The following is a 22,277-nucleotide window of genomic DNA, read 5'->3' on the forward strand; positions in this document are numbered from 1 at the left end:
TTACTGTTGTTGTTGTCGTAGCTGTATACGTTTCTATTTCAATTTATCCTAATTATTTCTTAACGAAGTTACCTGTATCGCGTAACATCGATCGACATAAGTACACTCGTTACAATTTCAGCAGATCAAACAACAACGATTAATCCCGGTAAATGATTTTAAACACATTCTCAAGCATCATTTACACAGGGATACACGTTCATCGATAACTTAATCCCTTTTATTCGTTTCGTCGAACGTATACCACTTCTCTGTCGCTTTTCTGCTGGCTGATATATCAGGAACATTTGTTCTAATATTCCCTGCACTTTAGTTCTTAATTGCGCCAATTCCAAGAAAACGGATATAATTCAGCGGAGCCACGAATGGAAATTAAAAGCTCATCTTTGAAGGCAGATCGAAATCAAAATTAAACGATCGTTAACCGAGCAAAGGTAACGTCGGAAATAAAATAAAATAAAGATCAATCATCCATCAATTAAATCGCAATAGGACGAACAAGATCAATGAAGAAATTGCCCGGAAGAAATTGTAATCGAGCTGAAAATACAGGATGATGAAATGAGAGAAATCCAAAAATCTGGCCGAAAGAGAGCTAATAGAATACGAAATATTTAATTTGCATAGACACTAAGCAATCCTAATAAATCCTTTCGATATAACACGTATGTTCGCATGTATCAGGTTGTCCGAAAAGTTTCTTTCGTTTTATGAGGGAATAATAGACGCACAGCGTTTTTTTATTGTATATTATTTCATCGAATTACGTATGATCCATTTTGTTCCATCAAACTAAAGATCACAACGTTCGATAGATTAGGTTTCATGCCTGTATGAACTAGATTTAAACATTAGATTCAGCTAGAATCAAACATACGATAATCGCTTATTATTCACGTTATAGTACCACGCCAGAATAATTTATTTATAATTCTCAATGAGAATTGATTGTAAAATTCTTCCAAATAAAAAACAGAAATGTTTGTAAAAGACGTGTCTGTAGAAGAAAGACACTTTTCTTCCAGCAACACATTGGATATAAGAGTGTTAGGAGAGTTAGTTTAAATTCCGTTTTAAGGACTTTCTTATACTTTAGTATACTTACTCGTAAAATTATCACTGCGAATGGAAAATTCATGTCATTATTAAGGAAAATATTTTTTATATTTTTCTCAAACACCCTTTCCTTTCATCGTCCTATAGAAATAAATACGAATACAGCTTCTTGTGAAGCCAATTTCAACGGTTTTCACGTAGAGTCGTTCAACCAGAATTGACAGAGTGAGAGTATAAAAAGACGAACCGTAAAGTCGTAAACCCTTTCTTTTCATCGCCCTACACAAATAAATACAACTACACCACGTTGTCGGTTCAATTTCCAGTGGTTTTCGCTTTGAATCTTACAACCAGGATTGACCGGACAACCCAAGTATGAAGATACAAAACGCACAGTGCCACTAAGAGGGCAATCGTTAATTGTTCAGAGCCATTATTTTCAGCGTGTACGCGATAGCCAAGCGGATAAAAAATGGCCCTTCTGTAAATTAAGATTCGTAGGAGGCGGCATGACGATCAACGGCGCAGGTTCCACGATGATCTCCTTCCACGAGGAAAAGCCTTGCCGAAGTCTGCCGCCCCACCGCAGGCACCCCCACCCCCTCGTTCACGATATTCCTCGTGAAAACCGGCCGCATTTCGTCGCGAGTTCTCGGAAAGCGCGCACACCAAACCAAACGATCCCGATCGCAATAACCGTTGTTACGTTAATCGTGAAAATCGTATTGTATCGGAACGCCATGGTAATTACGCGTGGAACAACAGCAATCGTTCGACGGTCATCGCTGTACATTTAAAGTAGAAGAGAAAGTATAATTTATGGCAGCTACGAGTGATTGAACGAAGAGAAGGTGGTTGGTTCTCTTACATACGTAATCTCATTTACCGATGTCCGATTAAAATAATATTTACTTATAAACGATAAATTACGAGTAATAGTTGGAACGTAAGTAGCAAAGAACGAGAAAATTTCGGATCGAAGGGAATCGAATGAAAGAGACAAGGATCGAGAATCGCTAAAAATCGGTTGGCCCTTTAAATTTTCGTGTCGTGCAAGCTGAACCGACGAACAAGTAAATTGATAGAGGGTTAATTCGGGGGAGAGTCGTTGTCTCGGATGAAACATGCACGTCGTTGTCTCGGATGAAACACGCACACGCACGAGTGAAAGAACCTACGATCAGTTTGTACACGTTCCAAAGGAATCGAGGAATCTGTCAGAACCCTTTGATCCGCTCTTTGTTGCAGCGTTCCGGCTGTCAACATCGATACGTCGAACGCAGCTGCTCAGGCAATACGCGTTGACGTCTGTTCAAACAGCCAGATTCCGATGTACTTAAGTCTTAACCTACTGCTACTCGCAATGTATTTATAACGAACACGTGTTTTTCGAAATCGTTGACAAACACCGCGACTTAATTAACCGATCGAACGATCGGCTCTTCAAGGAAGTTGAAGCAGCACGGTTCAAAGCTGAACAACGTACCGTGGATCGTTCGTAATCAAGTTGCATAATAGCAGCATGCTGAAACAGACGCGAACTGAAACTGACGCCTGTAAACGAAACAATCGCAATACCTATCCACGAAGAACTCCTTGAAATGTCTCAACGTCTCCGAGATTGACTTCGTCACCGTGACGCGAGATCGATTTAACAGTTTTGCTCTTTACGCGATACCTTTCATTGTTTCACTGACTATAAACCGTGTTTCCGATGTTTTGTAAATTGGTCGTCCATCGAATGTCGTGCGATGCTTCCTGGTTCGTATCGACCGGAATATTTCGATCAAGCGGTGCGTCGAAAGGTCGCAGCAAGTGAATGCTACGTACGAGTAGAGAAGCGTGATCGCATGGATCGAATGGATTGAAGTCATTTCATGGGATATCGAAATAATGTCAAACTGATATCGGCCGAATTTTACGGATGATAGACCGTAACCGTCGAAGTGGAAATAGTAGCGTCGTATGAAGCAGCATCGTACGAGTCCTTGCTGAACGATCCTTAAGCAGATACTCCACGGATCGGTGAGTTGCATCCTGCACGTGTTCAGTTATCTTAAATTTACTATGGGACTGAAACTGATGCGAACTTAGACTGTTAAAGCTGTTATCTTCGACAGAATCAACAAAATCGTTTGAACGTGTAGCTGAATCGACGAGATTAAGAAATGAAAAGAAACTGAACGAATAAAGATGAAAGTACAAAGAACGTTAGGATCTTTCGCGTATGTGCAAAACGAAAATTTCTTTCAATACGTCTCGTTGAAGTAGAATGAAACTCCTCCTCAAGTATAGTATCTTATGATTCTTACGACTTGTATTCTTGCACCGTAAGATTCTTAGATGTTTCTTGAAAATGTAATCCAACGTTTCACTATCGTAGCAGCTAACTTCGTCGAGTATCTCAAGTTCCCATTCGCGATTACGTCGCAACTCGCTCGTTAGTAAACGCGACCTGTCGAATTAAAACAGAAAGAAGACAGAAGCATCACACGCGTACGCTGATTAGAAAGGCATTTTCAGTGAACAAAGATTTTTCTTCTTCTCGAAAAAATAGAGTTACTATCGACGTTTGTCGAAGATGAAGAAGAAAGAAATATGAATTCAAAGAAGTATGCGTAGTTTTGAGTCTCTAACACATGCAGAAGCCACGCAACTTCTACATTAGCTTTGCTGAGTTCGTGTAAGAGAAACCAAAGAGCTATGGCAAAGGATTGTTTTGCGTTTTAACCCTTTCCACTTTGACGATGTTACGTGGAAGCTGAAACTTGTTAGTTTATATCGTACACGTGAATACCACACGTGAAGAATATGATAAGTCCGTTTCTGTTGAATTTAACTTTTATGTGACATAGCGAACGAAGAGAAGTATTTTGATATAAAATAGCTGAAGAAGGGAATAACCTGATAGATTCAAGATATGTGAGTCTTCTAAAGATAAATGATAAATTCAAGGTATTCCGTGAGAAACGAATAACGTCAGTCTAGATATTATGTTAGTGTAAAATGAAAATCTGTTAAATGTTCGGCTGACGAAAGCACGCATTTAATTCCAAAATTAAATGTGAAGATAGCTTCGATGTGCAATTGATCGACAACAAGTTGAATTAAATTGCTTCTTCATAAAACACAGAAAACACGACTTGTGTTTTTCACCTGTGGCTTTCACACGAATACGTAAATATATACAACAGATATTTAAGCATACAAAATATATAAAATACTTGAACAACTTCACTTTCGACAGGTTTCTCAATTACCTAGATGTTTGATTAGTACTTAACGTTGGAAAAATAAACGGCTTGTTTTCACTTTACTGTTGCAAACCAACGATATGCATCGTAACGCAACTAAAAACACGAGCACCGTGCCAATTTCTGCTCGCGAATGGAACAGTTCCGAATAACACTGCAATAATAAAAGCTGGGCCGAGCTTCTGAAAGACACGCTTTTGCCAAAAAAATTCGATGACTCGGCGAAAACGCGAAACGGTGATACATGAAAATTATACAATCGAAGAAACACATTATTCTTGTACTTTTCGTACTTTCTTCAACAACTCTCGCCAATCTTCTGCGCATTTCGCAGAAATAAGCTTTTAAAAATATACCTCCGACAAGTTTATAATGACACGTCTAATCGTTCGATTTAATTCAAACGTTTGCCAATTTTTATCTTTTGTTCGCGAGGTAAAACATAAATATTTAATGTTTATTGCTAATAATTCTTTTTTCCGATATATGAAAATTTGCGCTGATAAATATTCTCTGTAATTCAAACATAAAACGCGTGCTTCACGTGTTTCTACGTGTTCGCGTGCTTCCACGCGATCACGTGTTTCCACACATTCAACATGTGTACGTTACACGGAAAATATCCCATTCGCTTTTTAGCTATACATTCGAAACGTAGGAATTTGAATGATATGCAAGGTTGTGCCAAATAATATGTAGATATTATATATCGTTTGATACATTCGCTTCAATGCAATGTAAAACGTATAAATAATTAAGAAGCAATGTGTAAACAATTCTGAAAAAGCTATCTGGAAAGTTAAAAATTAACTGAAGCAGATAAGAAAAGGATAATCTCGATATATCTCTTAATTCTTCAGAGAAATATTCCTTACATTTCAAATTATAACTTCTAGTGGAGAAGTCAGTGTTAAAAAATCACAGTACTATCTAGTGAATTATTATGCATTAATGATTACGATAATGTTAAGGTAAAAACAATGGTAAATACCCTGAACTTTTTCCATTTGAAGAGAATTTTAAAGCTTATTATTCCAACAATGAAGTTTAACTTCATTCAGCAGCTACATTTTTACACCGAATAGGCAGCTTATACCGATTAGCATAATTTCCCATATTTCTCGAATATTATACCTTTTTTTCCATTCGCCTGTTCAATAATACTTTCACGATTTCATTGCAATAACGTCACTTCTCGTTTTAAAGCATTAAAATGCTAAATATTTTATTTTGCCTAAGCAGATTCAATGAAAATCCCTTTTTCGAAGATGAAAGAAGCACAGTAGCGTCTCATGAAAGCGGTACTCTCCGAGGATCGCCAAGGAAATCGCATGAACGTCGAAATCTTTTCTTCTCTAAGAAGAAGAACTTTCGTTGGATCTTCATTAATGAAATTTGCCCGAATACTTTCGATTCCTCTCGACAGCCTTAACAGGATATTTCACTAGAAACTTTTAAGAAATCTTCTTTCAAACGGTCATACAATTTCGGACGCCCATCTTATTTTCGACTTCTATACAATTTGCAAACGCACACGATGAATATCATAAAGGAAAACGTGTCGTTAAAACTGCACGTTATCAATCGACGACAAGGAGAACAATGGTACTATCGGAAAGTAATCGTGCTAACATCACGTTGCATATACGAAAAATACACACAGTGCCGGGCAAAAGTATTCCTACGCCATTGGAAACGAAACAACATTTTTAAAATTCGATCAAAGGGCTTGAGTTTTTCTGAGAAGTTAGAAGCGTTAGTTTATTAGATGACAGGCGAAAGAGCATTTTGAAAAATTTGCAATTGGCCAAAATCGCGAAGAGAAAGATAAAAATCGCTCTTTACTCGTAATAAAAATTTAAACAACATATTCTGAAGATCGATAGCAGTTACGTACATGTTAAACATTTTATCGAAACAGATTGATACGAAAACAAACGACAGACATCGAAAGACGTAAGAATCTTTAGATCTTAGGCGGGAAAAACTTCCACCATTTTTAACAGCTTTTCCTCGTTTCCGTATATTCACGAATCGACCGTACTCTAAAAACGTTGTTCTTCATTTTCCTAAATAAAATTTTGGAAACAACCCTCGAACAAATTCATATTTTTCGGCAGATAATTTAAAAAATGCAACCTGGGTAAAAGATTGTTTTACCAAATAATGTAACGAGTAGTATACTTTGGATGTTTTTCGTATTTTTGTATATACCGCGTATTCCGTGCTTCCTCGTAGTTTCGAATTTCTCATAAATAAATAAAAATCCGCAGTTTGCTAGCCAATATGGAGAACATTCGTTCTGAAAGGATATTCGTTGCAACTTTTATACAATTATAGGGGTTCTTCTTTTGGAATCTTTCTGGCTTGCATATCAGCAATAATACAGCTTTACTTACGTCTGTCTGAGTTAGAACACGAAACTGCACCGATGTTATAACAATAACAGAACGTGCGAAACGAAAGATTTTCTCCATCTCGTGTCGTGTCAATCACGTTGCCATTCGAACGAACGTTTAAATATTTAACGAGAAACATAACGCGATCCAACACACTGAAGACATTTTCGCTTATAAAAAAATATCGCGTAAATAATTTTATTTTCCGATCAGATATTGACTCGCCACGCTATTCAAATTCATAATCATCGCTGCTGAAACGATGAAGACATAAACAACGTTAGAAGAGTTGAAAATCGTAAAAAATCCAGTCGGGTAATTAACTTTGTTCGTTCCTCGTATACCAGTTAGCAGCCTTTAGATCGAAAATATAATAAAATCTTTCTTGAATATTTTACAAAATTGAAATAAAATTGAAAATATTCTGCATAACACGCGTGTCACGAATAGGAAAACAGAAATTTTCCTTTGAAAAATCTTTCGACCTTTCACGTACGTAGCTCATCAACTTGTCACTGTGATGAATACGAACTGGTAACAATATTGCTAGCTTCTCCGTAGTTTAGCGTAACACAGTGTTCCAAAAATATATATTCTTCAAACAATCTGAAATGCCAGCTACAATATCGTTCACTCTTTCGTTCGAACGTAAATAAGTACGTTCAGAACTCTTTCACGGAATTAAAAATGATACATTGACAAAGTAAACTTTCCCCGTTGAATCTGCATACTTTGCCGAAAAATTAAATCCAGCGAATGCAGATTTTTAGCAACATTTTGCAATACGATCTTTGCCACCTTTTTCATGGTCATCGTCATGGCCGTTATTTGAAATTAAATCCGGCCAGAAGGACATAAATCGGCAACGTGTCCTTTTTTTATCGAATATTACATAGATCATGAGATAAATGTACAAAAGTAGCTAATTAGGTTGGTGTCGTGTTACCTGTTGTTTAAATGCCGAGATATCTTGTTTCGTTGTATTTTCGATGACGATGACTCTGGTAGAAAATATGATTAGCAGAGCAGCATAGAAGCAAACAGGCAGAGACTCTCTATCGCTCACCATCGCGCTTTTCTGTGTCGTCTTATTTCTATATGTATTGATATATACGTATGAATGATCATCAGAAATAATCAGTCAGGCCCGCATTCCCTTGCCTAATGATCTTTTCAGTTTTATATTATACCTTGTATAATATTTCTTTCGAAGAGTTTCCTAACTGTAATATAAGTAAAAACCACAAGCTCGTTCTTAATTACAAATTTCAGGAATAGAGCAAGTACAAAATTAACTTTGATATTCTTCTTCGCGACAATCACTTGCGCGAGACCGATCAATTAAAAGAGAAACGGGTTGGTGAAACTTCACAGGAATATTTTCCGCAAAGGAAATTTATAGGAAATATACAGGAACGTTGATCGTTTAACGAATTAATCTGACAGAAAGCTCTGTGTCTGTGTCTGCTTTAGAAAAAAATTCCAGTTCAATTGAAATAAAATCCTTCGGAAAATAATTTAGAATTAACTGGCTGAGAATCATAATGGCGTAGGATCAGCCAATTGCTGGTGTTCGGAAAATGGTTCTGCGTTTATTATTACGAATAATTCATTACATTCGTTCGTGTAATAGGAACGTATCGTGACAGAGAATCGAATTGTAATTTAATTAATTATGAAGTCATAAAGGTACGATGCTTTTAAGTGTCTAAATACGAAACTAAGTTCAGCTTCTCAAAGTTGCTACTTTCATCTCTGTCGTTTCCAAGCCGCCAATTAATTCTCCTACTGTCTGCGAACGACGAAGAATATTAACGATTCTTTGCTAGAGGAATAGTTTCTCGTCAATGTGAGCCTCTTTGCCGTAGAATTTCCTTCTGTCAGCCAAAGAACCAAGAGCTTCGCGTCGTTCGTTCGAAGAATATTGTTGTGTCCAACCCAGACAACATAGACACTTATATCAAAGTGGTGTTTGCGCGCTCGCATTACGTTGGCCAAATGGCATAATAGCGTTAATAAGCACAAAGTGCATATTGTAGCTAGGCAACACAGCAGTAACCAGTATTGTCAGTGTGCCTCTTGTGACCCGCGGTATTACAACGCTTCGCCACGGACCAATACTCGATCGTTATATTATGTGAGTCCGATACAACTTCCTATCGTTTACCTCGCATTCAATCGTGTTTTCTCTCCCATAGACCCTGTTCAAAATATTTTCTTATACCGCAGAGCACTCGTATATTATAAAGTCGAGCGCGCCAGGTAAATCATTCGCTCGTATTTTCTTTTCTATACGAAAAAAGATATTGTATTATAAAGCGTATTGTAAAGCAGTTACATCTTTTAAAAAGCATATACATATATTTTCTCGGAAAGAAACGAGAAGGAAAATCCAAGTCAATAGCGAATGATGAGAAATTCATGGACTGGACGTTATTTTAAATTTTTAAGTCTGCAAGAGGTATTTCCTGAGATCTATTCGTGAGAGGGAAATATTCGACCGTAAGGTAGAAAGAGTCAGATGATATATTATACGCATTATCGTAAATATCCAAATAATTAGATACGAAAATAATTGCTGGAAAATCTCAGACACCGATGTTGTTCTCAACGAACGCGCCTTTTACGCGCCTGATATCGACCCGACTGACGCAGGAAACTTAAACGAGAAATAAAGCGAAAAGCGACAGGGCGTAGACGAGAGTTGAAAGGATACAGCGCGTATTGTGTGTATGAAAAACAAAGTTTTTATTTCCCTGGCACAAAATAGTATTGCAAACAGAGGTATTGTAGAATTCGCGCGATCTGCATTGTATAAACTGTTTCGAAATTAATAGAAAGGAAGGTTTTATTAAAACTGCCATTCAGCTCTGATTCTTAACGAATAAAGAACAGTGGAGTGCTGAGTATCTCGCTACGGATGAAATGATAAGATTTAAATTAAAGGACGATTCTCCCGTTCGTTTCACTATCGTTTCACTATCGATAAGTGTGGTATTTACAAACAAGACGCTTCATTTCTATCACTTTCCTCCAGTCTCAAAGAAATTTCGCGTGACAAATCGAGGTATTACAGGCTTGAGAGCATCCTATAAATCGCATCGTTTGTTTCATGTTCCCTCCCAGGGAAATACAATCCGACGTTTCTCAGATGTTTCTCATTCGCGATTCTTTATGATTCTTCTTTCTCTTCGGTACAAAATTCTCGTACGATTTCCTAGTACGATTATTTAAATTCTCCGAACAAAACCAGAATAATTCTTCGAGTCAGCTATACGTAACGTTCACGAAAATATGCAAGCACAGCCCTTTCTGCATCGTTTTAATTGGAATATCATACGATATCGCTGCAACATTTTAGAACGCGATATTGGTTATTGATCTTCTCTTAACTGAAGTTTTAGTTCCTATGAGTGAAGAGCTGAACTTATAAGAACTAAAGTTTAGTTCTTATTACTGAAACGAGAACTAAAACGAGATGAAAACGGCTATAAGTATGAACATACCTTGGGTTCACATTGTGGCTTTAATATTGTTCAAATAGATCGAATTACTTTATGATATTATTATTATTATATTATCATACCGTTATCTGTTTACACACTTGTATGCACCTGTAGACAGGAGATCGAATTTCAAGCGTATTGCAATTTCATATATAATAAAATTGTTTTTAAAATATCTAATAATATAAAATATATAAATATATAATAATATAAATATATAAAATATAATAATATTGTTTTTAAAATTTTATACATGTTCGAAACGATATTATAGATTGGGCGGTAATTTGATAAACATGCAATTTATTCATTAATAATTTCATGAATGTTCGTTTCGCAGATACACTGCGCATACAATATATGTAATATAATACAACATGACATTAACTGTATCAGCTACATATCATTTATGTAAAATTATCGTTCATCATGACATTAGTAGTAATTAAATGAAATCAATAAGTAGCGATATTAATCTTATGCGCAATTTCGAAAATATTATATTTATTATATTTTATGCATACTGTAACGTTTTATATATACTGGCACGTTTATATTATCATTAATTTCCTATAGTCAGGCTGCGGATGTTTATTGAATATATATGAAACGTTTAAGGATGCACAAAATTACAGAATGCGCATAATATGAAAATCTGCATATCCAATATCCAAAGTAAAACGCACCTTGTGTATATCAAGTAGTTGAAACGAATCTCTGCTTACATTTTACTTCCTTCGTTAATTATTTTGATAGAAATATGAACCTGCATGAACATCCACGGTTATCTTATAATATAAAATTATAGAAAGCATCCAGCAATATCAAAACACATTTAAAGAACAAATTATGTGTACAAATTATGTCCTCAAGTAAATTTTACGATGGAATATTGCAGAACCAGATGGTACCAGATAGAACTTGAAACGCAAACGTACCACATAGCTTCGGGGACAGATATCGTATCCATGTGACATATGGTAATTAGCATCAAACTTAGAACATTTGATTGTTGCCCTGGCTGCAGTATCAACATACCACGCATATGCATACTTAATGCATCGTTAGCATGTCTCTTATACACGGAACGTAACTTTCCATAAGATCACAGATCCCGAATCCGAATATGCAGAAATTCTACAACTTCATGAGATTTCGAGAATTAGTAACGTCTGAGGGATTTAAATTCAATAATTTATGTATTAAACGGTGCATGATTTAAACTTCGTAGGTACAAAGACAAATTTCAGGTTTCAGCGTCGCTTCAGGATATTTGTCCCTTGCAGTTTAACAAGCATAAAATATTAACAACTCTAACTCTAATTAAGATTCGATGAAGGCGAGCTCATGTTCCGAAACGATTTTTCCAGGAATATCACGCGCAATTGGATTTCACGATGTGAAATCAAATAAATAGAAGCTACCATAAGATTCAACAACATCGAGAACGTTTATTGCGCGTTTCCAAATTAACGTAGCGAACAAGTTGGAATATGCGTAATCGCTGGTAACAACGTGCAGTCTCGTTTAGGACAACAACAATCTGAACAATTTCTATTTACGTTTTGAACATCGCGATTTTGTAATTCAAATACTCTGCGAGACAAAGTTATACTCAACTTATGTCGTTTACCCGCATTCCATATTAAATAGATAGCATTAGGCATTAGGAAATGTAGTTGGTCGAAACGTAGTTTTGTCCTTTTGTCGTTTCCATTACGAATGTTTCGTGTCTTTGAGTCTGACCGAAACTGCGTTTACTATAGCAACTTAATCACTTGAGACAATTTCCTCGAGTACTGCAAAGCACGTTATGAACTTTATATGAGAATTTCTGGTTCATTTATTCGCAGACATCGTAGATAAATCCATGCAACTTAAATTAAAATTTAAAAAATTCTACTGGTTCATTGGCAGACGTTCCAACTTAAGCGTGCAGAGTAAAATAATGCTATATAAAGCGATATTAAAATCTGTTTAGACGTATGGCATCCAACTATGGGGAACAGCGAGTAATTCCAACATAGAAATTCTTCAACGATTCTAATCAAAAACTCTAAGATTCTTAATAGATGCACCTTGGTATGTTACCAACGAAACAATACATCGCGACCTTAAGATGCCTACAGTTAAAGAAGAAATATCCAAATAGATATAACATAAGAATTAACAACCACCAAAACCCACTAGTTACTCAATTACTTGACGCGACGGATCAGATCCGCAGGCTAAAAAGACATTACCCTATAGATTTAAACATTAGATTCAGCTAGAATGAAACATACGATTATTATTTATTATTCGCGTTATAGTACCACGCCAGAATAATTTACTTATAATTCTCAATGAGAATTGATCGTAAACTACTTCCAAATAAAAAGAAAGAAAAATTTAGTCGCAGAAACGTGTATACATGTTAGTACATGTGTAATAGGAATTCATTAAAACAAGTCATTGCAACTATAGACACACGTTCTTAAATAAACTTACATATTTTTCTATTACACAGTACATTAAAACTTTGACTGCCACGTTGGTCATATATGACCGATCACGGTTTCTCCTGTGACGCCACCCACGGTGGTCATTGATGACCTCTTGAACTTCTTACAATTGTAAAAATTGTATGAAAATTGACAGTTAGGGCATTTTGAATATAACCGATAAATGGAAGACACTTTGAAATAAAAAGTGCCCCAATGGACAATGAAACATTTTTATTAGAACATCAATAAAAAAAAATGAGGACAAATCTTGCATCTAACGGTGCACTGTGTCTGCATCCATATCTTTGAGGAGTAATCTACGAATATTATTGTAAACACAGCTTAGAAAATAATCGTAAATGCTGCTTTATAATCGTATAATTGGAGTTAGAAGTGTACACATACCTTACTATTATATATAGAACGAGCAAATACCGTTTACTAATATCTTCTACACGTTTCAACGATATATTCTGCACGTTTTGCTTACGACGAAATAACGAACGCGAATGGTTTGTTGAAATAAACGAAGCCTTGTTATAATATGTTGCTATCAACTGTTACCAAGGCGCCACGGTGGTCACCCGTGACCACCAATAAGATAAACGGTTCATTGGGGAAGAATATTGTCTTACATCGTCAATTTATTCTTATTTTGCCATTATACGCTTTGAATAATAAAAATACTCCCGTGACGTCCTGAACGAAACATGTGATTTTAGCGTGGCAGTCAAAGCGTTAAAATAAGTGTTCGTATACGCGCAATTTTAATCAAAATTGGTGTTACGGACGTTGCGTATAATTGAAACGCGTTCGATTTAAAATAAAAAACAAAAATTCACAATATGGTGCAGAAAGAATGCGGCATTCAAAGACATCGCAATAAACGTTTGTCTGTATAGTGATACATGTAGGTGTACCGATAGTAGAACAATGTGATCCGCCCATTCCCTTGACATTCTTGAGACACGTTCTTCCTAGCAGATGAAATTCGCCAAAGAAATACCAAAGAATATTCTCCTTTAGGCTCGCGTACATTATTAAATATTTACAAAACTTTCAATTATTATAAATTGGAAATGTTCATCGTAGAAAATTAATAAAGTTGTTTTTCCTTCGAACCAATTTTCTGTATGAATATTGATTAATTGTTAAATCGTTGTCGTTAAAATTGACAAAATAACCGGTTTCTATCAGATAATAGAGATAGCTGTTGCTTTGACAAAACTTCAACGCTGTTATCTTAATAATATACGGTTTCGAAATTCTGTTAAAATCTGACATTATTGTACTATTAATTGAATGCTAAAATTTTAATTACAATGCACACAACAGTTTTCAAAAGACTCCGCAACAATGCGTATCATGTATCGTTGCAAAATTCAGACAAATACCTGAAAAATATGAATTTTTTGAACACGTTAGTATATTATTGGAAACCCCAACACTACAAAAGATCAAGCATCGTTGTGATACTGTTGAAAAATTTTACATTTCACAGGATCGTAACAAAACGTTAAAATATTCTTCTTCCAAATTCTGAGAATACAAAAATTGTAGAAAAATTCCGACCGACATTATTCCGGGGGGTCAAAGATACGTCAAGAGAACTTACAATGATACTGTAAATCTTGAAACATAATCTGAAAAACCTGCGGCTGCTATATAAAACGCATCGAATTTAATGAGGTTTCACGGCGTAACGGGCATTTTGTGGAAGCTCGAAATTGCCCGATGAATGAAAATTATAAAAATCATAGAATTCTTCGTATTATCGTCCGTGTGTTCGTTATATAATTCATGAAATTTCATCGTATCTTTTATATGTTTGATTGACTTGGTATTTAATCGAAAGTAATATCATGGTGATGAAAAGTTCATAAAAATGCAAAGAATAGAAACGTGGCTACGGTTTTAACCGTTGTAGATATATTCTAGGAACAAAAAATGTTCTCTCGATGAAGGTAAGTACCAAGTACGCACGTTCAACTATTTTCCATGAAAATTCCAGCAATTTTATTTGTACACTGGATACGAATCCAGAGATAAGGGTGGAAAAAAATTTTCAAGCGAATAGTTAGCAAAAGTTAGCAAAATCAACGTATTCGTGAGATTATTTTGCCTAACGGAGTAACCTAGTTTTCGACTCCCATAACGACAGAACTAACGAAGTTGACGAGGATGGGTACTTAATGGCAGTTTCCGCTGTCAGAGGCATGAAAAAAGTAAAACGTTGTTTTTCGTTGTTTTGCCTCAAACAAAGGACCCCTAGCCACCTCGTTAAATTCAGAATTTTACCAGCTCGTTTCGAAATACGACGGAAATTCTACCTCTACCAGAGAGTTTGGTATTATGAAAATAAATAAATAAAGTCGATTATGTTCCATCAATACTAAAAGTTGGATATTTGCAAACTCGATGAACGATCGCAGAAAAATTGCACCTTTTTGTAGGTCGATAAATCGTACGTACAACTTGTGCCGGCAGAATTTTAACTTTGCGTGTAGCAAGCAACATAAAATTCAATGAATAAATCATGCCCCCGATACTTTCCACCGCTACGCTTGAGAATACGATTTATCGAGTCTATTGAGTTACGAAACCTGTCCTTTCATTTTTCTTTATCTTTTTTTTTTTTTTTTTTTATAGACAGCTACGAATCATTTTTGTCGGAAAAATTAAAATTAATTAATTAAAGATACATGATATTGGCCACGATAAATAATTACAAAGTACCACGACACAAGATAATTTGTTTGTTCGTCGTGACATAATTGAGAACGAATGACAAAGTTTTATTCTTATTCTTGAATAATATCTACTAGAAATGACGATTATAACTTGTGAACTGTTTCTGGTTTGTTGCAGATAGAATCCACCACCATGAATATCTCATGGTACGATGAAACTGAAGTAATAGAAAATATTTGGCAACCTACGTTGAACAACACGTCAACGATATCCCCGTCCTATGCAAATGGCTCGATATACGACGATTTTGGTACGGATTACGTTATTATTAATACACCTCATTATTGAAGACGAAATACGAATGAATATCATTCATATAAAGGCTGTCAGAGGCTAAACTACCGTTTTCATCCTCATTAATTGCTCACGTTAATTCCAAATAGCCGCTGAAATCTTCAAATAACCGAAATAAAGAACGAAAAAAAGACGCATCGATGCTTTGGGCATAAAATGGAATTGCGCATCGTGACATTCTTAATATGTCGGAGCGTTCTCTGAGCTCTACGTATATGTAGGTACAAGCGTAAGTGCAATAAAATTCTCAGAAACAATTTAGAGACCAAAGGAAGTTCGTCGCTAGAAAGTCGATTCGATAAACGAAGAAACTCGTTAGAATTCGATCGAGTATGCAAATAGAATATAATTTCGTCTTTCAGTTTCTTAACGATTCCAAGTGATGTCTAAATAGAATTAGTAAGAATATACATTTATAACAGAATGAAGAAAGGAAACTAATCGCTTAGTTGATCGTCGTGGATCGTTTTTAAAGGAATGAACATGGACGGTAGGAACATAGACATCGAAGGTAGAAATGACATTTTCCTTCATCAAAAATCTGTGTTCTTTTATTAAACTTTACTAACCCTGTCGTGAATGATAATGAACAGAACTTGGTATAAAATAAAATTATTTAAGTGACGATTCAGAGGCTTAGACTGGCTCAAAACTTATAGCTTGATAGCTGTAAAATTATTTATTTTACAATAACATGTAATACTGACATTTAAATGGAAGAGGATCTATTTATCTTGGCTATGATTATGGCAATATGAGAACGAAAAAATAATTGTGTGTTTATTGTGTTGTATGGTACATAATATTTTCATTCGTCGAAAATTATTTCACATATTAAGCTATATTAATTAATTATAGAAATATTGACAGAGTTATACGTTTCAACCTAATGAAGCTAAATTTTAACAATGACTAAAGGTGTTTTAAGTCATTCATGGTATTTATTACTTAATTTGCACGAGAAGACTTCGGAGAGAACCGCGGTCTTATTAGATGAAAATATTTCGTATATTCTTAAGCGATGCAAAGAGCCGGAAGTTCCCGGCCACTGTTTGTGACGGAAGTCCGTAGTAACAGTCCGCGCAATATCTGAATTGTACGGTATACAACAAGGAAACTCATTTTGATGCAAGAAACCTTCTAAAATTAAACGATCAACGTAGCGTTGATTATTTCAATCAAAATATTTCATTTAGTTATATTTCATTTAACGCTAGAGATATGATTAATGAATATCTTGTACATTAAAAAAGACGCACGTGTTTATATAGCTTCATCCCGTTAAAAGTTATTCGACTTTATGCTGTTTCGTGCTCTTTTATTCCTGCGAAGAATTACATTTCATCATTCTCAAAAGAAAGATAACAATACCTAATCCTAATTTGAATAACGTATTTCCTTTTTTTCCACTTTCTACATTGAACATTCCAGGTTCTTTGATGCTTCTAACAATGAACAAATTGTATTCACTGGATAATCTGTTGATCGTCGCGCTCAAGCAGTATCGACATTACAAATATGAATTGCAACTTCAAAGAACTGTAAATTGCATCTCCTTTGTGTGGTGAATTATTCTTGTCCTTTTCAGGTTCGCGCGACGCCGCTATCGAGATCCAAAATCCAATGTTTTTATTCATGAGGCTATCTCGCCTTTAAAAGTTATTCGCGAAAATATTCATACAAATATTCGTTCGCTCGCTTTGAAAACGTTAGCCTGAATAAAAAGAAACACGCGCGATGAACAGTATGCCTTATCAGAATCGAATCGGAGAGATGGTTTTTGTCGATAAAATCGAAGATGAAAATCGAAAATAAAAATTCAGATGCGATCGAATCGCGGAACGTACAAGCTTTTAATTTATTCCTCTTTGAAAATATATCGGAGAACGTAAAATATACGTATGCATATCATTTAAGACAGCGTAACACTGTGTACGTGTATTATCGAGAGATTATTTTTATATCAAATGTCCGATTCGTTTCGATACAATTTAAGGATCCTCGTTAGTTTAAACGCCACTGATTGATTTCAGATGGAAAATACGAAGTTCCAACCGCCATACTCGTTGTCCTCAGCATATCTTACGGTACGATATCGTTTCTGGCAGTAGTGGGAAATTCTCTTGTTATGTGGATAATCGCTACATCCAGGCGTATGCAAAACGTAACGAACTTTTTCATAGCGAACCTGGCACTGGCGGACATTGTTATCGGTTTGTTCGCGATTCCATTTCAGGTAAGAGATTTATTTAATATGTAACTCTGTGTGTTCAGATAAAATTCGAACTAAAATATACACTGTTCTAATCACGAGAAATATTTCTATTAAGTTTCAAGCAGCCCTGTTGCAAAGATGGCTCCTACCACATTTTATGTGCGCATTTTGTCCTTTCGTGCAAATCCTTTCTGTCAATGTCTCGGTTTTCACGTTAACGGCGATCGCGATCGATCGACATCGAGCGATTTTAAAACCACTCAGGTGCGTCAATCTATTAAAACGGTATATTATTTAAGTCCTCCAAGTAGACGTACACCGTTCGATCCTTCTCACCATTGTTATTTATATTTCCTTTTCTCTCTTTTAACTCGTGTAACTTGATGTTTCATACTTAATAGCGCGAGACCAAGCAAACTGACCGCCAAGATTATAATCGCTGGAATTTGGTTTCTCGCCTGTAGCTTGGCTACACCAATGGCAATTGCACGTAGGGTTACTATGGTACGAGAAAATTCTATAAGTAAGTTAAACGGCAGATCACTTGACTAAACTATCAGAGACTTGTGAATAAGAGACTTTTCATTTTTCATCGATATACGAATCGTTTATTTTCAAAGTGGTGGAAGTCTATTTTATGGAAAGATTGAGAAAACGAGGAATTTCCCTACACCTTAATACGAACGTTTTACTTACAAACGATTTATAATCGAAATCTTAGGATATTCTTTTGTTCTAATCTATCGAAATTTAATAAATTTAATAATTAATTTAATAAATCCATTTCCTGGAATCTTCCTTGTACAAACAATCGAGACACCAAATAATCAAAAACAAGTGACACCGAAATTAAACAACGGTATGTACGGTATTTTCCCTGTTCTTATTCATAAAGCAGAGTAGATTAAAGCGCAGAACATGGATTTTAAATAATTCGCTAACTTTGAAAGCGATGTGTAGGTCCGCTCGTAACCCCGGAAAAAGATACTGATCCAGTCAATTTCCAAACAGAACCATTTACATAATGAATTCGCATCTGATTAAGCGCATAAAGACGCGGATGAACTAAGTAGATCTTTCATCAGAAGATTTTTCGATCGAAGTGAACGCGAACGCTTCGGTACCTGGAAACAAAGGAAAATCAACTTACACCGCTTTGAAAATGAACGATCCATGTACGCGTAACTGATCGATCGTTTCTTCTAATTTCTAATTGGCATAGATGGCGGAGATCGCTACAAACCGTTCTGCATACACGTAAATCTATCCACAAAATCCATGTTTATTTACTCAGGATTATTGGTATTTTTGCAATATGTCACGCCTCTTTCGATTATTTCCTGCGTGTATGCAAGAATAGCGTTAAAACTCTGGGGAAATAAGGCTCCGGGAAATGCGGAGGATTCCCGGGACGCGAATCTAATGAAGAATAAAATAAAGGTACAGCCCTTTTTTATTACTAATTACTATAAAATCTCGAATTATATTTTCGATTTTTATTATGGAATTTTCCGCTGTTCGATCCTACAAACGCGATACGTCTACGCGCCGATGCTACTATGTTTCTCGCGTAGACGCTTGAATAGAAAATAATTACATGAAAAGAGAAATAATTCTATTACAACGATAACGTATTCTCCTACGTTCTCGTACTACGTGCGTATTTTACGTAAACAGCGTAGCTTCGATTTAATTTAAACATACTTCTGTTGGTTTTATTTAACACAGTTGCGAATTATTGGTTGCGTTTCAGGTAATCAAAATGTTGATCATAGTAGTAGCACTTTTCGCAATTTGCTGGCTACCGCTTCAAACCTATAACACTTTCCAATATTTTTATTCAGAGATAAACAAGTAAGTAACAGATCGTTCTATGCACAGATTATATGTAAAACAGATTATTAAGAGGCGTGATTACAGTTACAAATATATCCATTACATATGGTTCTTTTTCGATTGGCTGGCCATGTCAAATAGCTGCTACAATCCATTTATTTATGGAATATATAACGTAAGTATCGCCAGTTATACGTTTCGATATCGTTCCACATCTTCTCAATGTACGATCTACTTTTAGGAAAAATTTAGAAGGGAATTTCAACAGAGATGTCCTTTTAAATCGCGAAAATGGTCAACCAATCCGCCAATCGATACCACGGATACGGATAAAACACAAAGTACAAGAACTTCCATAAGGTATTCTTTGAAGTACATTTCATAATTGAGCTGCGCAGAAGCCATGCTGATCCGTGAACTAAGACGTAGCGAAGAATAACAACTGTAAACATGGAAATGTTTATTTATAAATGTTATTTATCAAAAACATGGAAATGTTTACTGAAACGATTACTTGTACCATCTTTTCTGTAATAATTAAATTTATAAAGAAATAAGTACCTTGTTTCTTGAGATACTTAATATTGATCGTGTACCTGGATGAAATTGCCAAATTGAAACAGAAAAATTGAAGGATAAGGGGGAAGAGCGAGGAATGTCCATTTATTTTACGACGCTCTCCTTGTTGTTCCCTTTACTCTTCGATTAACAACTTCGTAGAAAATGGAGTTGATCAGTTTAACCTTTGAAGGGCCCAATTATTGTACTATTTCTATAAAAGATTCTTTTATTCATAGAAATAAAAAGTAACTAACTTTAAATGTCGTAGATACGAATGGAGGCGTACAATCTCCAATACTTATCCAACTGTATCATCGTTTCATAAAGCTATGTCAGCGAGAGACTCGACTCAGTCGTTTATCGATGATCACCAAAAGAACGTACGAAACAAAAAGGGGATTAATTACTATTTTCGTGGTGAGAACCACTGTTCGCACAAAAACGAGGAACTGTACGTTTTTTCATCTGGAAGACACAAACACACTCAAGACCTCGACACGGAAGAATTATGTCTATAACGTAGAAAATTTAACGAATTGCTTATCGATTAATTTAAATAGTATTAACGACGAGATGTATTTTGTTCAAAGTGCAAGATTTGCACGATTCATTTGCATATGTAATATGCAAACAAAGGTAAACCAATAGATGTAACAAGGTAATAGTTCTATTAACTGATACTAATAGGGGATAATTTTCCCACATATGTTATAGTAACTTGTGAGACAAACGTCTACTTAATCGCGTTTTCTTTTCTGTTCTTCTAATCGTTGCTCAAGTTTTTCTACGACTTAAATGTGATAAACATTTGTCTAGCATTTACTAGATTCCTAATGTGTACATAAGTACATATATATGTGCGCGTACACAAATATTAATGCACCTTTTTATTTTCTTTATATTTAACGAATAACAATTTCTCAGTGAACTACTATGCCGTAAAAATATTCTTGAAAAATTCTAAAATCTTAATAGAAATATTTAGTTGTAACGAATATGCAACGGTGAATATTTTAAAAATAATTAGGATAATTGAAGAAATATTTTATTTCCTCCTGATTAATTTTTTTTTTAGGATCACAGTTATTAAACTTTATGAAAAAGTTCCATACAATATGTAAGGCTGTGAAACATTTATTAGAGTAACGTCTTTTTGTTACTGTTCATTACTATAAGTTTAAGCGTTTTTTATATGTAAAAATGAAACTTTCTCGCAACGATAATAAAATGCTAAATATGTTTTGATTGAATGATAATTTACATTTAAGTTGATAATTGGAAAAAGTATTCAAAAGTATTAAACATAAACATTATCTTTAAAACTTTTAAATAGATACTTTGAAAAGATATTAAAATTACATTTAAGATGATTATTAAAAAATCTTGTTGTAATAACAATTAGCTATATCTTTGACTAATAATTCTAATTTCCATCTCACCACAGATTAAAGATATATGACATGTCCTTCAACAAATTACTATTTCATTAGTACATACATACATATTATGTAAAATTGTAGCAACAAACAGGGTAATGAAGAGTTTAGTCTCTGAAGTTATTTGTTTAAATGATCATGTACATAACGATGATAAATAAAAAAAACAGAATATTATTTCAACCTAATTAAATGTTAAAATTGATGTAATTTATCATACTACAATAATAACAAAATGTTTCTAGTCAATAAATGAATTTTTGTTGAAACATAACATGTTACATAAAAAAAATTTGTAATACAGAAACTTCTTTTCCTATCAAATAAAATGTTGCTGTATAATTTCAAAGACGTTCTATATAGATAAGTAATTTTAATATGACACTTTTTGTTTTATGATGAATAATTGTGAAATAAAATTGATTATTTTCCTTAAAAAATAACGATAAGAATTTACTATACAATCAAATCCTGTTTGCAAAC

At 34.8% G+C, this 22,277-nt stretch overlaps 1 protein-coding gene across 4 annotated transcripts; it reads left to right on the plus strand.

Moving 5' to 3' along the window:
* Nucleotides 1-1,714: 1,714 nt before the first annotated feature.
* LOC122573856 (RYamide receptor-like) lies at nucleotides 1,715-21,953 on the plus strand. 4 transcript variants are annotated; one of them, XM_043740777.1, is made up of 10 exons: nucleotides 1,715-1,910; nucleotides 15,570-15,702; nucleotides 17,780-17,982; nucleotides 18,077-18,225; nucleotides 18,363-18,484; nucleotides 19,184-19,401; nucleotides 19,715-19,815; nucleotides 19,882-19,972; nucleotides 20,039-20,157; nucleotides 20,627-21,953. In XM_043740777.1, exons 2-10 carry the CDS (start codon nucleotides 15,585-15,587, stop codon nucleotides 20,874-20,876), a joined length of 1,371 nt encoding a protein of 456 aa, XP_043596712.1. In that variant the 5' UTR covers nucleotides 1,715-1,910; nucleotides 15,570-15,584; the 3' UTR covers nucleotides 20,877-21,953. The 4 variants fall into 4 exon arrangements, with proteins under 4 accessions (XP_043596712.1, XP_043596711.1, XP_043596710.1 ...); XM_043740776.1 differs by lacking the exon at nucleotides 1,715-1,910 and adding an exon at nucleotides 1,929-3,081; XM_043740775.1 differs by lacking the exon at nucleotides 1,715-1,910 and adding an exon at nucleotides 11,177-11,195.
* Nucleotides 21,954-22,277: the final 324 nt, after the last annotated feature.

This window comes from Bombus pyrosoma, linkage group LG12 (assembly GCF_014825855.1).
Source record: "Bombus pyrosoma isolate SC7728 linkage group LG12, ASM1482585v1, whole genome shotgun sequence".
Classification (NCBI taxonomy): domain Eukaryota; kingdom Metazoa; phylum Arthropoda; class Insecta; order Hymenoptera; family Apidae; genus Bombus; species Bombus pyrosoma.

Excerpts from the sequence above, each read along its gene's own strand:
- LOC122573856 (XM_043740775.1), top strand. Across the intron at positions 18,226-18,362 it reads GCGATTTTAAAACCACTCAG|CGCGAGACCAAGCAAACTGA; the intron begins GTGCGTCAATCT and ends CATACTTAATAG. Across the intron at positions 20,158-20,626 it reads AGTACAAGAACTTCCATAAG|ATACGAATGGAGGCGTACAA; the intron begins GTATTCTTTGAA and ends TAAATGTCGTAG.